This window comes from Procambarus clarkii, chromosome 36 (genome assembly GCF_040958095.1).
Source record: "Procambarus clarkii isolate CNS0578487 chromosome 36, FALCON_Pclarkii_2.0, whole genome shotgun sequence".
Classification (NCBI taxonomy): domain Eukaryota; kingdom Metazoa; phylum Arthropoda; class Malacostraca; order Decapoda; family Cambaridae; genus Procambarus; species Procambarus clarkii.
Window position 1 is genome coordinate 38209864 of NC_091185.1, and position 13027 is coordinate 38222890.

At 45.5% G+C, this 13027-nt stretch overlaps 2 protein-coding genes across 2 annotated transcripts in view; one reads left to right on the plus strand and one right to left on the minus strand.

Annotated features, from left to right (window-relative positions):
• Nucleotides 1-272: 272 nt before the first annotated feature.
• On the minus strand, nt 273-938 carry LOC138371770 (uncharacterized). Its single transcript, XM_069336792.1, has one exon. The coding sequence runs from the start codon at nt 936-938 to the stop codon at nt 273-275; it is 666 nt and encodes a 221-aa protein (XP_069192893.1).
• A 2478-nt stretch (nt 939-3416) lies between these two features.
• Nucleotides 3417-13027, plus strand: part of LOC138371771 (antifreeze protein Maxi-like) — a 23291-nt gene continuing 13680 nt past the window's right edge. Inside the window, exon 1 of the mRNA XM_069336793.1 lies at nt 3417-3536. Coding sequence (XP_069192894.1) covers nt 3417-3536 — 120 coding nt within the window. The remainder of the gene's footprint in view (nt 3537-13027) is intronic.

Genomic DNA, 13027 nt, shown 5'->3' on the forward strand with positions numbered 1-13027 from the left:
ACACAGGTGGAAACGTAGTACCCAGATGAGCCACAGGGAGGCTAGAAAGATTTTTTTCAGTGTCAGAGTAGCTAATAATTGGAATGCATTAGGCAGTGATTTGGTAGAGGCTGACTCCATACACAGTTTCAAATGTAGATATGATAGAGCCCAGTAGGCTCAAGAATCTGAACACCAGTTGATTGACAGTTGAGAGGCGAAGCAAAAGAGACAAAGCTCAACCACCACAAGCACAATTAGGTGAGTACGAGTCTAACCACAGCTCATTATACTTACATATGCTTAATATCTGGCATGATGGACTGCTGTACCTGGCATGAAGGACTGCTGTACCTGGCATGAGGGACTGCTGTACCTGGCATGAGGGACTGCTGTACCTGGCATGAGGGACTGCTGTACCTGGCATGAAGGACTGCTGTACCTGGCATGAGGGACTGCTGTACCTGGCATGAAGGACTGCTGTACCTGGCATGAGGGACTGCTGTACCTGGCATGAAGGACTGCTGTACCTGGCATGAAGGACTGCTGTACCTGGCATGAGGGACTGCTGTACCTGGCATGAAGGACTGCTGTACCTGGCATGAGGGACTGCTGTACCTGGCATGATGGACTGCTGTACCTGGCATGATGGACTGCTGTACCTGGCATGAGGGACTGCTGTACCTGGCATGAAGGACTGCTGTACCTGGCATGAGGGACTGCTGTACCTGGCATGATGGACTGCTGTACCTGGCATGATAGACTGCTGTACCTGGCATGAGGGACTGCTGTACCTGGCATGAGGGACTGCTGTACCTGGCATGAGGGACTGCTGTACCTGGAGTGATGGACTGCTGTACCTGGCATGCATCCAGGGTGGCAACAGAATCCTCTAGGAATCTTGGGGCTTTCACTGATGCCCAATCAGGTGAATCCCAGGTTGCAATGCTTTTGACCATTTCGTGGTGCAGTGGTCTAGGGCGTGGGATTAGGAATACAAAGTTTACGGGTTCGAATCCTCCTCATGGCTCCTACCGATTTCTTTCAGGTAAAATCTTCTTATCACCTGACAGAGCACTCAATTACAGCTGTCCTTAACAATGATTAATATCTTATTATCATTGACAAATGTTGTAAAGGAGTGGGCTTCAAGTGCTGTTATGTCATCCAAGTCCAACGTTACTCAAACGTTTGGTTTGGACCTGATGGTGTGGCTGAGAGTTTGGACCTGATGGTGTGGCTGAGAGTTTGGACCTGATGGTGTGGCTGAAAGTTTGGACCTGATGGTGTGGCTGAGAGTTTGGACCTGATGGTGTGGCTGAGAGTTTGGACCTGATGGTGTGGCTGAGAGTTAGGAGCACAGCGGCGGCGTCATAAGTCACGTCATGATGCCTGACACGGTCGGCCACACCCTCTGGCTCTTACTGGGACGCCACAAGTCACCTCTCATATATAATAGTTGTTTGCATGACCTGGAGAAGGATGACCTAGAGATGGATGACATGGAGATGGATGACCTGGAAATGGATGACCGGGAAATGGATGACCTGGAGATGGATGACATGGAGGTGGATGACCTGGTGATGGATGACCGGGAGATGAATGACATGGAGATGGATGACCTTTTGATTGTTGCCGCCGAAGGCGGCTAGTTTATTGTGCACCCCATACTCATCCTGTGAGCGGTAGCGCAAAAGCATTACAGAGGGCACAAAAGGTCTTTATCAGACCTCATCTTAGATTATTACATAAACAATTTCTTCAATCCTTCACACCTTATAGATATAAAGTCAGCTAGTTACAGAGAAAGTGCTATTACAAGAGCTACATATTTACAGTAAGTCATCATACATTAATGGTAGGTCTTGTCGTTAATACATAATAGTTTGGCAAATGGGGATATTACAGAGTCATAGGGGAGCTTCTGTTTATTATTAGTCCTCACAATACACTACTTGTTTCTGAATCTCATATGTCGTTCATCTACTGGAAGCAAAATGTGGGTACAGTGCAAGGATTTCAGGTAATTTATCCATGGTAATAAGATAGGTTGCCATATCATACAGAGTGAGCTTAGATTTATCTCTAAAAGGCTCAATTTTACAACAATCCAAGATATAGTGTTCGAGTGTGTGTCCCTGCCTATGTCCACACACTTTACACTTTACTTCATCTAGATCCCCATACAAGCCGAACTGACAGAGATGCCTGTAGCCAAGTCTTATACGAGCTGTGACAACATCTGTTAGTCTACTGACTTTGTTACTTGCCCCATACACATGTTTTACTTCACACATTTCATTGTGATGAACAATGGACCTGCTAGTTCCAGTTTGCACTGTTCTACTTTCTTCAAATCCATCCAGGAGTTCTCGTCTAATGACACTTTTAAGGGACCTATTTGATAACTCAAGATTCCGTTCAATACTGTCTTTATTTACTGCAGCCTTAGCAAGGGCGTCAACTTTGTCATGTTTCTGCATGCCAATGTGAGAAGGAATCCACAACATTTTTATATTTACCCTCTTGCTAAGTATTCTTATATATCTACGTCTAGCTTCCAAGACAAGCACGTTATTACTTGATTGCAAACTGTTTATTGCTCGTAGTGAGGATAGGGAGTCAGAAATAATTAAGCTGTCTACTTCAGTGTTGTCAATAATTTCGAGTACTACCAGTATCGCTACCAACTCGGCTTGCATTGTGGACGCCCAGTTACTAATTCGGATATTTCTTTGAATTGTGCTGCCATCGGGCTGATGAGCAATAACAGCACTTCCTGCCCTCCCTGTAGCTGTATTGAGTGATCCGTCAGTGTATATGGTCTGTGCAATGTTGTTTTCAGCTTGTATATTGTGAATGTATTCTATGGTGCTTAATTTAGCAGCAAGCTGAGCATGAGGGTTGCTTGTGATTAGTTTCTTGGTGGGGTATGCAGGGGTCAGGATGTCAAAAGGTACTATCTGCCAGGGTGGAAGGAAGTGCTGTACTCTTTCATCTGTATATACATCGTGCAGTCCCATCATTTTAATATGAGTGGCAGTTCTTTGAATCCATTTAGACTCGCTAGTTCCATTTCGTTTGTGTTCTAACAGTGCAACTGACACAATGTTGTTTTTGTTAACACGCAGCAGCTTTAGTCCCATCATAAGATTAATTTCAAATATTCTATCTCTAATGCTAAGTATATTTAATTCTTTCCGCATGTTGAGAACTTTGGTAGTTATAGGACAGCCAAGTATAATTCTGAGTACTTCATTTTGCATTTTTTCCAGTCTATCAATACTTTTGCCATTCTGCTGGACGAAAGCTGGTGCATGATAGTCTATCAGAGACCTTATATACGCTAAATACATCATTCTTGCTATTCTAATATTAACACCATATTTCGGGCTGTACCCCACTACAGTTCTGAGAGCCTTGAGTATGACCTGGAAATGGATGACCTGGAGGTGGATGAAGTGGAGATGGATGACCTGGAGATGGATGACCTGGTGATAGTTGACCTGGAGATGGATGACTCATGGCATGACATCAGAACTGTGAAGAACACCATCGTGATAGCCGATCAAAATTCTAATCAATACATATAAACCTAATAACACCTTAATAACGTCAATGACCCCCATCCGTTCCATCCCTAATCCTTATCCTGATCTTCTTCGAAGTTCTATATAGCCGTAATGGCTCAGCGTTTTTATGATTATGCATTATGTATTTCATATATCCTTGAACACACAAAAAGTACAAGTACAGTCTCGCCTCAGTTACAGATGTTAATGATTTCGGAAAGCCTAATTAACGTTCATTGGATATTAGAATGCTAAAAATGAGCTTGGTTTAGCAAAATTAATTATTGACCACTAAACTTTGTCAACAATGGTGAGGATATACTTGTGGTACATCGTAGCTACTAGAGCAGCGGGCCACAAGGAAGTCACCGTAGTCAGGTCTCCAGGGAGCTCTAAGACCAGAACTGGACGACCCGGGGCAGCTGAGGTCATTAACAACAGGGACACTATTACCCGTGTAAGTAGTGCTCAGGGCCCAGGCTGGTGGGTGCACCACACCGCTTTGGCAATGTCCTGCACTACCTCAAGACGGAGAGAGAGAGAGAGAGAGAGAGAGAGAGAGAGAGAGAGAGAGAGAGACAGACAGAGAGAGAGAGCGAGGTTGAGAGAGAGATCTTTCGACAATATCTCGTTAAACCTAAATGAACCTGTAATATACTTTTCCAAATGTGAGAATATCAGAGCCAAGTTTTGAGAAGACTTCCTTAATTACAAGGAGAACACTCATGTATTCATATAAGGATATATTCTTGTGCATTATTATTAAAACACTATCAATGCTCGTTCGAATTCAGTTACATAACACACACACTCCTCTGTTTCTCCAGCCCATGCCCTCCCCAGTAACCCCCCCCCCCCCCAAACCTTCCGTCCCTCCCCCTCTTCTTTATTCCCTCCCGCTTCACCCCTTACCTTCCCTACCCCTGACCTCCAGGCTCTCCTACCCCAGGCTCCCCTTCATCCTCCAACCAATGACCTCTCACCCCCCCCCCTTTCATATCCCACCCTTCTCCTCCCCCATCCCCAGCCCAAATTGACTCCCAACCTCAGATCCTCTCCACTACAACTATGCCTGCCTTTAAAACTCTCAGGGGATTATGGGGGAGGCTCGGGTTGTTGGGTAACTACTTAGTGACCACTTTGCCTTGAACGTTGAATTACCACTGGGGAAAAAACAAGTCCACTTTCAAAGGAAAAGGCTAAATATTAATAAAGATATGAAAAATTATTTTATTCAAAATATGGGAGATTGGTATCAACAATACACGCCGCTCCGCGTTGATAGTTTTTACGAGGACATGGTCGAGAACATAGAGAAATTAGTACAGAGGGAAAATAACGGGGGCAGGGTAAGCAAGACGCATGGACCTAAGAAATTTAAATATTCCAATGATCAGCAAGTCAAGGGGTGGGAGAGAATGCTACGGAGTGCACATAAAGAATGGTTAAAATATGGAATGAGGGATGAAGAGAAAAATACAATGTTGGAAGTGGCTAGGGAATGCAGTCAGGTGAGGAAGGAGGCGCGGGACAGATACTGGCAAGACTTTGCTCAGTCCATTGGTAATACTAAGAACCTGAAAGACATATGGAGAGCAGTAAACAAAGTCAGGGGTTGTAAGACCATATTCATTGCTCACTCAGATCCAGGGAAAGTTGCTAATGAGTTAGTAGATAAATGGGCAAGTGCTGCTGGTATGGAGTCCTTACCTGCAGACACGAGAGTCACCATTGAGTCATGGGAAAATATTAGAAATGGAGTAACTTTATGTGCCTTAAATACAAGATCTATAACATGCACTGAGATAACTCACGATGAGCTACTGGATGCTATATAAAGTGGCAGCTCTACTGCTCCGGGAAAAGATGGAGTAACGTATGACATACTTAATTATTTAGCCGGTATGAAACCTAGTCCCTTACTTGATTTGTTTAATATGAGTTATAGAGAGGGAAAGTTACCAAGAAAATGGAAAGAGGCTGTCATCATTCCTATCCTTAAGTCAAACGGAGGCTACAGACCTGTCTCCTTAATATCCTGCTTTGTAAAATGATGGAAAGGATTTTGTTAAATAGGCTACTCTACCTTGTAGGTGATAACATGTCCAGTAATCTATTTGGTTTTATCAAAGGCAAAAGTACTGCGGATTGTCTCTTAAAGTGTTTGTCTAATGTGGATGACAATTGTTGAGTTTTTGTTGATCTACAAGGAGCATTTGATAAAGCCAATGGGGAAGTAATCTTATACGAATTAGCCAATCTGGGAATAACAGGGAGATTGCTACACTGGATAAGGGATTATCTACAAGGCAGAAAAGGTCAGGTGTATTACCAGGGATACGTGTCTGAGGAACGGAGGTTTCAGTTAGGTACCCCACAAGGGGGAGTATTAAGTCCCACCTTATTCAATGTATTAATGAACAGATTAGCATCAGAGATGTATCCTCCAGGGGTCACGACGATCATATATGCTGATGACATTCTTATACAAGGCACTTCTGGGAACAAAATTCAAACTGCTCTTAACATACTTGGTACAACCTGTCACAAGTTAGGCTTAGTTATAAATGCAGATAAAACCAAATACGAGTATAGGAAACGAAGAAATATAACACTTACTCTAAATGGTGTGGAACTGAGCCGTGTTCAGAAGTACAAGTATCTGGGCATGTATGTTGGATACACATGTGAGAGTAAAAATGCTGAAATAAATCATATCAGCACCTTATGTAAAGCTCGTCTGCATCCTCTGAAAGCACTGGCTTTTTCTGGTAAAGGTGTTGGGGTACCTATCTTGCGGATGTTATACATAAGTACTGTTCGGTCCCTGATAGACTACGCAGCGCCCGTATTGTCTTACACAGGCCAAGGCAGAATTCGAAAAATAGAGCTGATACAGAACGAGGCTATGAGGATTATTCTTGGATGTCAAAGAAATGCAATGATTGAAATAATGAGAATGGAATTAAATTTACAGAGTGTGTGTGATAGAGTCCGTGACATTAACACTAGAGTATCTATTTGTTTCATGCGGAGAAAAGGGGTGGATAAGCTGTTTGAGAGCGTTCAGACCTGCTTGAGTGACGTACACACTTCCATGAAACTGAGGGAGACACGCTACACGAGGGGATTAGCTCATGACCTCAGGGAATACGACGTACTTGACTGCTGTAAACCCTCTCGACAGTGTAATATGTCTGCTCCCTGGAAAGTACAGAAAATAGACGTCGAAATTGTACCCCTCAAGGTGAAAAAGATTCATTATGAACCGGGACAATTACGGTGTTTGTATGGAAGCATGATATCTCGGTTACCAAGAGGCAACAGTTTACATGTATATTGCGACGGGTCGGTGGCGGAGGATGGCAGGGCAGGGTGTGGTGTGCTAATAAGGGAATATACGGAGTTTGGGACTGTGGACAGGATAATTGAACTCCGGCTTAGTAATTATATATCATCCACACAAGCTGAACTGCAGGCCATTCTGGCGTGTTTGGAGGAAGTACGTCATGACGACAAAAATGTTTTTGTATTTGTCGATAGCCGAGGAGCACTGGAGTCCTTAAACAGTCGAAACCCAGTCTTCATGTCTATAGTTGAGGACTGTAAGAGAAGAATAACTGAGATACAGCTGAAAGGTTATAGTGTGAAATTCATGTGGATTCCATCTCATGTTGGAATAGTGCTCAACGAGGTGGCGGATGACTTGGCCAAACGTGCCACATCAAAACCACAAGTTGACATTGAATGTGAATTCACAATGAGACAAATAAGAAGCAAAATCAGAAATATTCAGGCACAGGCGGGAGTGGAGAGGAGAGAGATAATGTATGAGAGAAGTCAAACCCTGCAACACTACATGTATGTGAGTCAAAACACCCATTTCCTTTATGGTAAAAGGAGAAATGCTTGGAGTGACTCTGTGTACATGCGGCTCAGGCTTGGGTACAAATATTACTGGGAATATGGGATAGGTGTTCATGATAATGACACGAAGTGTAAACTATGTGGTATGTTAAGGTCTCACACCCTTGCCCATTATGTTCTTGATTGTCCGTTGATTAATGTATATAGAAACACTGAGATAAGGACTGTTCCTGAACAAATAGCCTGGATGTGTCACAACGGAAAGGTTGATGATATTCTTGAGAGATATAAGAATTTCGCACCAAGATTGTAATATTTTGTTGAATTATCTGCATGTGTCTTGCAAATTGTCTATACAGTATACCTAGGTCATAAAAGTATTTGTGTGTATGTCTGATAACATACTACTTGTAAAGGAGGAAATGTATATGTTTATCTCTCAGAATGTTTGGTAATATGTTTATTTGTGATGTGTGTCTATGTATGTATTAACACATTGTACTGAATGGGGTGAGAATAGCTTGAGCTACCTCATCCCTTTGTGTGTATTTTACCTCAATAAACTTATTTCAATTTCAATTTCAATTTCTCCACTACAACACCTCCGACCTTCCTAGCTTTCCCATTCAGGATCCTCCCAGCCCCCTCTGTCCCCAGATCCCCCCCAAGTCCTCCTTCTCACCCTGACACCCCTTGCTTCCCTACTCAAGTGAAACCAACATGAACTGAGGCTGGAAGGAAGAGGGTCAGTTTCAAGGTAATGTACTCAAACATAGATGCGATTACAAGCAAGGCAAGTGAACTTAAGGAAAGAGTATAAGTAGGGAACCCGGATGTAATTTATCTCACAGAAACAAAATTCTCATGAATCATAATGAATGCGGTGTTTCCCCAGAACTACATTGTACTAAGAATAGTAAGGGAAGTAAGGGGAGGAGGCGGAGTGGCCCTACTGATACGAAAGGGGTGGAGTTTCCAGGAGACGGTTCTCACAGGCTGTTAGGGGTTCAGAGACTACATTACAGATACCATGACGATAGGAGGTCCAAGAGTAGTTGTAGCAGTGATATACATAACCCTCCACAAATCGACAGAAACCCAGGCAACATGACAGAAAGGCAGAAAGGCAATATGAAAATGACATAGCAAGCAATGCAAAAACTCAACCTAAATTGCTACACAGCGACATCAGGAGGAAAACAACAGTGAAGGAACAGGTAATGAAACTGACAATGAAGGCAGACAGATTCACTAGAAACGACAAGGAAGTGTGTGAGGAACGCAATAAGAAATTTCAGGAGGCCATTACAATAGAGTAAGAAGAAGTTCAAATTACAATAGAAGGAGTAGTTAACCAGGCCCCACTAGAGAAGTTTGGTATTACCAGTGGGGAGGTGAGGAATCTTTTGCTAGAGTTGAATGTGAAGAAGGCTATAGGCCCGGATGGAATCTCACCATGCATACTAAACGAAGGAGCAGAAGCACTGTGCCTACCACTCTCCATAGTGTATAAAAAATCACTGGTAATAAGGTAGATGCTAAAAATGTGGAAGACTGCTAATGTAGTCCCAATATACAAAAAAGGGGGATAGGCAGGGGGTACTAAACTACAGACCAGTGTCCCTAATTTTCATACATGCAAGTTGATATAAAAGATCGTGCGAAAAAAACTAGTGGTACATCTGGAGCGAAAGAACATTATAACACAACATCAACATGGTTTCAGGGATGGCAAGTCATGCCTCACAGGATTAATTGAATTCTATGACCAGGCAACAAAAATCAGGCAAAAAAGAGAGGGGCGGGCAAACTGCATATTTTTAGATTGCAAGAAAGGCTTTGAGACAGTGCCACACAAGAGACTAATGCACAAGTGGGAGATGTAGGCAGGCGTGAAAGGCAAGGTACTCCATTGGATAAGGGAGTACCTAAGCAACATAAGACAGCGAGTCACTGTGAGGGTCGAGAACACAGATTTACGAAGTGTCACCATCGGACATTCCTTACTTATGTAAGGAATTATTCAGAACCTTGTATACCACATATGTAAAACAAATACTGGAGCCTGGAGCCCGAAGCTTGTCAAGCACAAGACGAAGCTGAAAAATGTTCAAAGGTATGTCACTAGACTAGTCCCAGAAATAAGAGGCATGAGTTACGAGGGAAGGCTATAGAAATACACCTGTTTAATATGGATGGTACGCGAACAAGGGGGACACAGGTGGAAACTGAGTACCCAAATGAGCCACAGGGAAGTTAGAAAATCTTTTTCAGTGTCAGAGTAGTTAACAGGTGGAATGCATTAGGCAGTGATGTGGTGGAGGCTGACTCCATACACAGTTTCAAGTTTAGATATTATAGAGCCCAGTAGGCTCAGGAACCTGTACATGAGTTGATTGACGGTTGAGAGGCGGGACCAAAGAGCTAAAGCAGGCAGACATCTGGGAGGGCAAGCAGCAGACATTTGGGAGGACAATCAGGCATCTGGGAGGGCAAGCAGCAGGCATCTGGGAGGGCAAGCAGCAGGCATCTGGGAGGGCAAGCAGCAGGCATCTGGGAGGACAAGCAGCAGGCATCTGGGAGGACAAGCAGCAGGCATCTGGGAGGGCAAGCAGCAGGCATCTGGGAGGACAAGCAGCAGGCATCTGGGAGGACAAGCAGCAGGCATCTGGGAGGGCAAGCAGCAGGCATCGGGGAGGGCATGCAGACATCTGGGAGGGCAAGCAGGCATCTGGGAGGGCAAGCAGGCATCTGAGAGGGAAAGCAGGCATCTGAAAGGGCAAGCAGGCATCTGAGAGGGAAAGCAGGCATCTGGGAGGGCAAGCCGCAGGCATCTGGGAGGGCAAGCAGGCATCTGGAAGGGCAAGCAGGCATCTGGGAGGGCAAGCAGGTGTAATAAACTAGGTTTGTTGTAGGGGAATTATTTAGTATGGTTTCTCATAGACATGGGGGTTTGGAAAGTTGGAGTCAAGCGGTAGTGACCTGACTCGGGAAGCACGGGGCATCTCTCTTGGGAATTTGCGGTTAAGATTACAAAATGGCCGGCGCCTTTGTCTTAAGCAATGTATAATGAATTATTTTACAGAATTCAGTAATATAGAGAAATTCAAGACTTCATTTAAATTGTATTCAATAGTATTCCTGTTCAAAGTATCAAGAGTATTCTCAATTGTCGGAATACTGAGTAAGTCACCATCAGTGACGTCACTAGTTAAGGACTAGCCTCTGACGCGGAGCAATTTTGGCGACCCGGGGTCACGGGGTCACCAAAGCCTTCCACATTTAGTAATTCTCAAAGGTCAAAAAGCCATATTGTAATCGGAAATAGCCTTTCCCTAAGACGCCTGTGCAATTACCATCAGTTTAAAAGAGTTCAACCATCTGGGCTGTTCAGTACAACATAGATTAGTTATTCAACTTAAACCCTGCTAGTAAACTTAGTAAACCTGGCGTAGGAATACCCTCAAGCCTCGTGGTGAGGATTGCTAGTCAGTCAGTGTGGGCCGGTCAACGATACGGGGAGGTCATCCAATCTCACCCTCTCCCAAAATAGATCAGTAGAACAACAACTGGTCACAGTACAAGGAATAGTTTGCTACAGTTTTGTATAGTGAAATAGTTCATCTCATGCCTCGTAGTGAGTGTTAAGTATAGGCAGTGATTTGATTTATATTTTGTTTAGATTTTGCATTAATAAATATTTAGTTTGTAATTTGCATTTTATTATTTCCATTTCATGTTTCACATGTCCTTGTCACGTGGTCTCCACGACTATGAGTTTTTAGTTGGGCAGCAAGCCTAACAAAGCGTAAGAGTTCAGTTATCCCTTTGTTTGCTATAATTTCCCACACTTAATGTAGATTCTTCCCTCCTTTTCCAAGTAATTGGGGATCAAGCCCCAAGGTGTTAATGAGTAATTAATCGGTCCAGACCCCGGTTAATTGATGGTGGTCTGGTTGAGGCAGCAGAAGGAGATTCTTGAGGTTGCTAGGAGTCTAGTACCACGTCGTGAGGCTGTAGAATCTTAGCCGGTCAAGCGGCTAAGACCACGTTGTGTGGGAGTCGGCTAGAGTACCTCTAGGGTCCCTTGGTATATAACCGAAGTAAATGGAATACGGGCAGGGGTAAGGGCGATTTTAGAACTGATCGGAACCTATACACCCCCCCCCGTGTTACACAGGCATCTGAAAGGGAAAGCAGCAGGCATCTGGGAGGGCAAGAAGGCATCTGGGAGGGCAAGCAGCAGGCATCTGGGAGGACAAGCAGCAGGCATCTAGGTGGGCAAGCAGCAGGCATCCGGGAGGGCAAGCAGCAGGCATCGGGGAGGGCAAGCAGGAATCTAGGAGGACAACCAGCAAGCATCTGGGAGGGCAAGCAGCAGGCATCTGGGAGGGCAAGAAGGCGTCTGGGAGGGTAGGCAGGCATCTGGAAGGGCAAGCAGCAAGCATCTGGAAGGGCAAGCAGGTATCTGAGAGGGCAATCAGCAGGCATCTGGGAGGGCAAGCAGCCATCTGGAAGGGCAAGTAGGCATCTGGGAGGGCAAGCAGGCATCTGGGAGGAAGAACAGGCATCTGGGAGAGCAAGCAGGCATCTAGGAGGGCAAGCAGCATGCATCTGGGAGGGCAAGCAGGCATCTGGGAGGGGAAGCAGCAGGCATCTGGGAGGACAAGCAGGCATCAGGGAGGGCAAGCAGGCATCTGGGAGGGCAAACAGGCATCAGGGAGGGCAAGTAACAGGCATTTGGAATGGCAAGCAGGCATCTGGGAGGGCAAGCAGGCATCTGAAATGGCTAGCAGGCATCTGGGAGGGTAAGCAGGCATCTAGGTTGGCAGGCAGGCATCTTGGAAGGCAAGCAGGCATCTGGGTGGGCAAGCAGGCATCTGGGACGGCAAGCAGGCATCTGGGAGGGCAAGCAGGCATCTGGAATGGCTAGCATACATCTGGGAGGACAAGCAGGCATTTGGAATGTCAAGCAGGCATTTGTGAGGGCAAACAGGCATCTGGGAGGGCAGGCAGGCATCTGGGAGGGCAAGCAGGCATCTGGGTGAGCATCCGGGAGAGCAAGCAAGCATCGAGGTGGGCAAGCATGCATCTGGGAGGGCAAGTAGGAATCTGGGAGGGCAAGCAGGGATCTGGAATGGCAAGCAGGCATCTGGGAGGGCAAAACGGCCTCTGGGAGGTCAAGCAGGCATCTGGGAGGGGCAAGCAGTAGGCATCAAGGAGGGCAAGCAGCAGGCCTCTGGGTGGGCAAGCAGTCATCTGGGAGAGCAAGCAGGCATCTGGGAGAGCAACCAGGCATCTGGGAGGGCAAGCAGCAGGCATCTGGAAGGGCAAGTGGCAGGTATCTGGGAGGGCAAGCAGCAGGCATCTGGGAGGGCAATCAGGCATCTGGGAGGGCAAGCAGGCATCTGGGAGGGCAAGCAGAAGGCATCTGGGAAGGGAAGTAGCCATCTGGGAGGGCAAGCAGGCATCAGGGAGGGCAAGCAGCAGGCATCTGGGAAAGCAAGCAGGCATCTGGGTGAGCAAGCAGGCATCTGAGAGGGCAAGCAGGCATCTGGGAGGGCAAACAGGCATCTGGGTGAGCAAGCAGGCATCTGGGAATACAAACA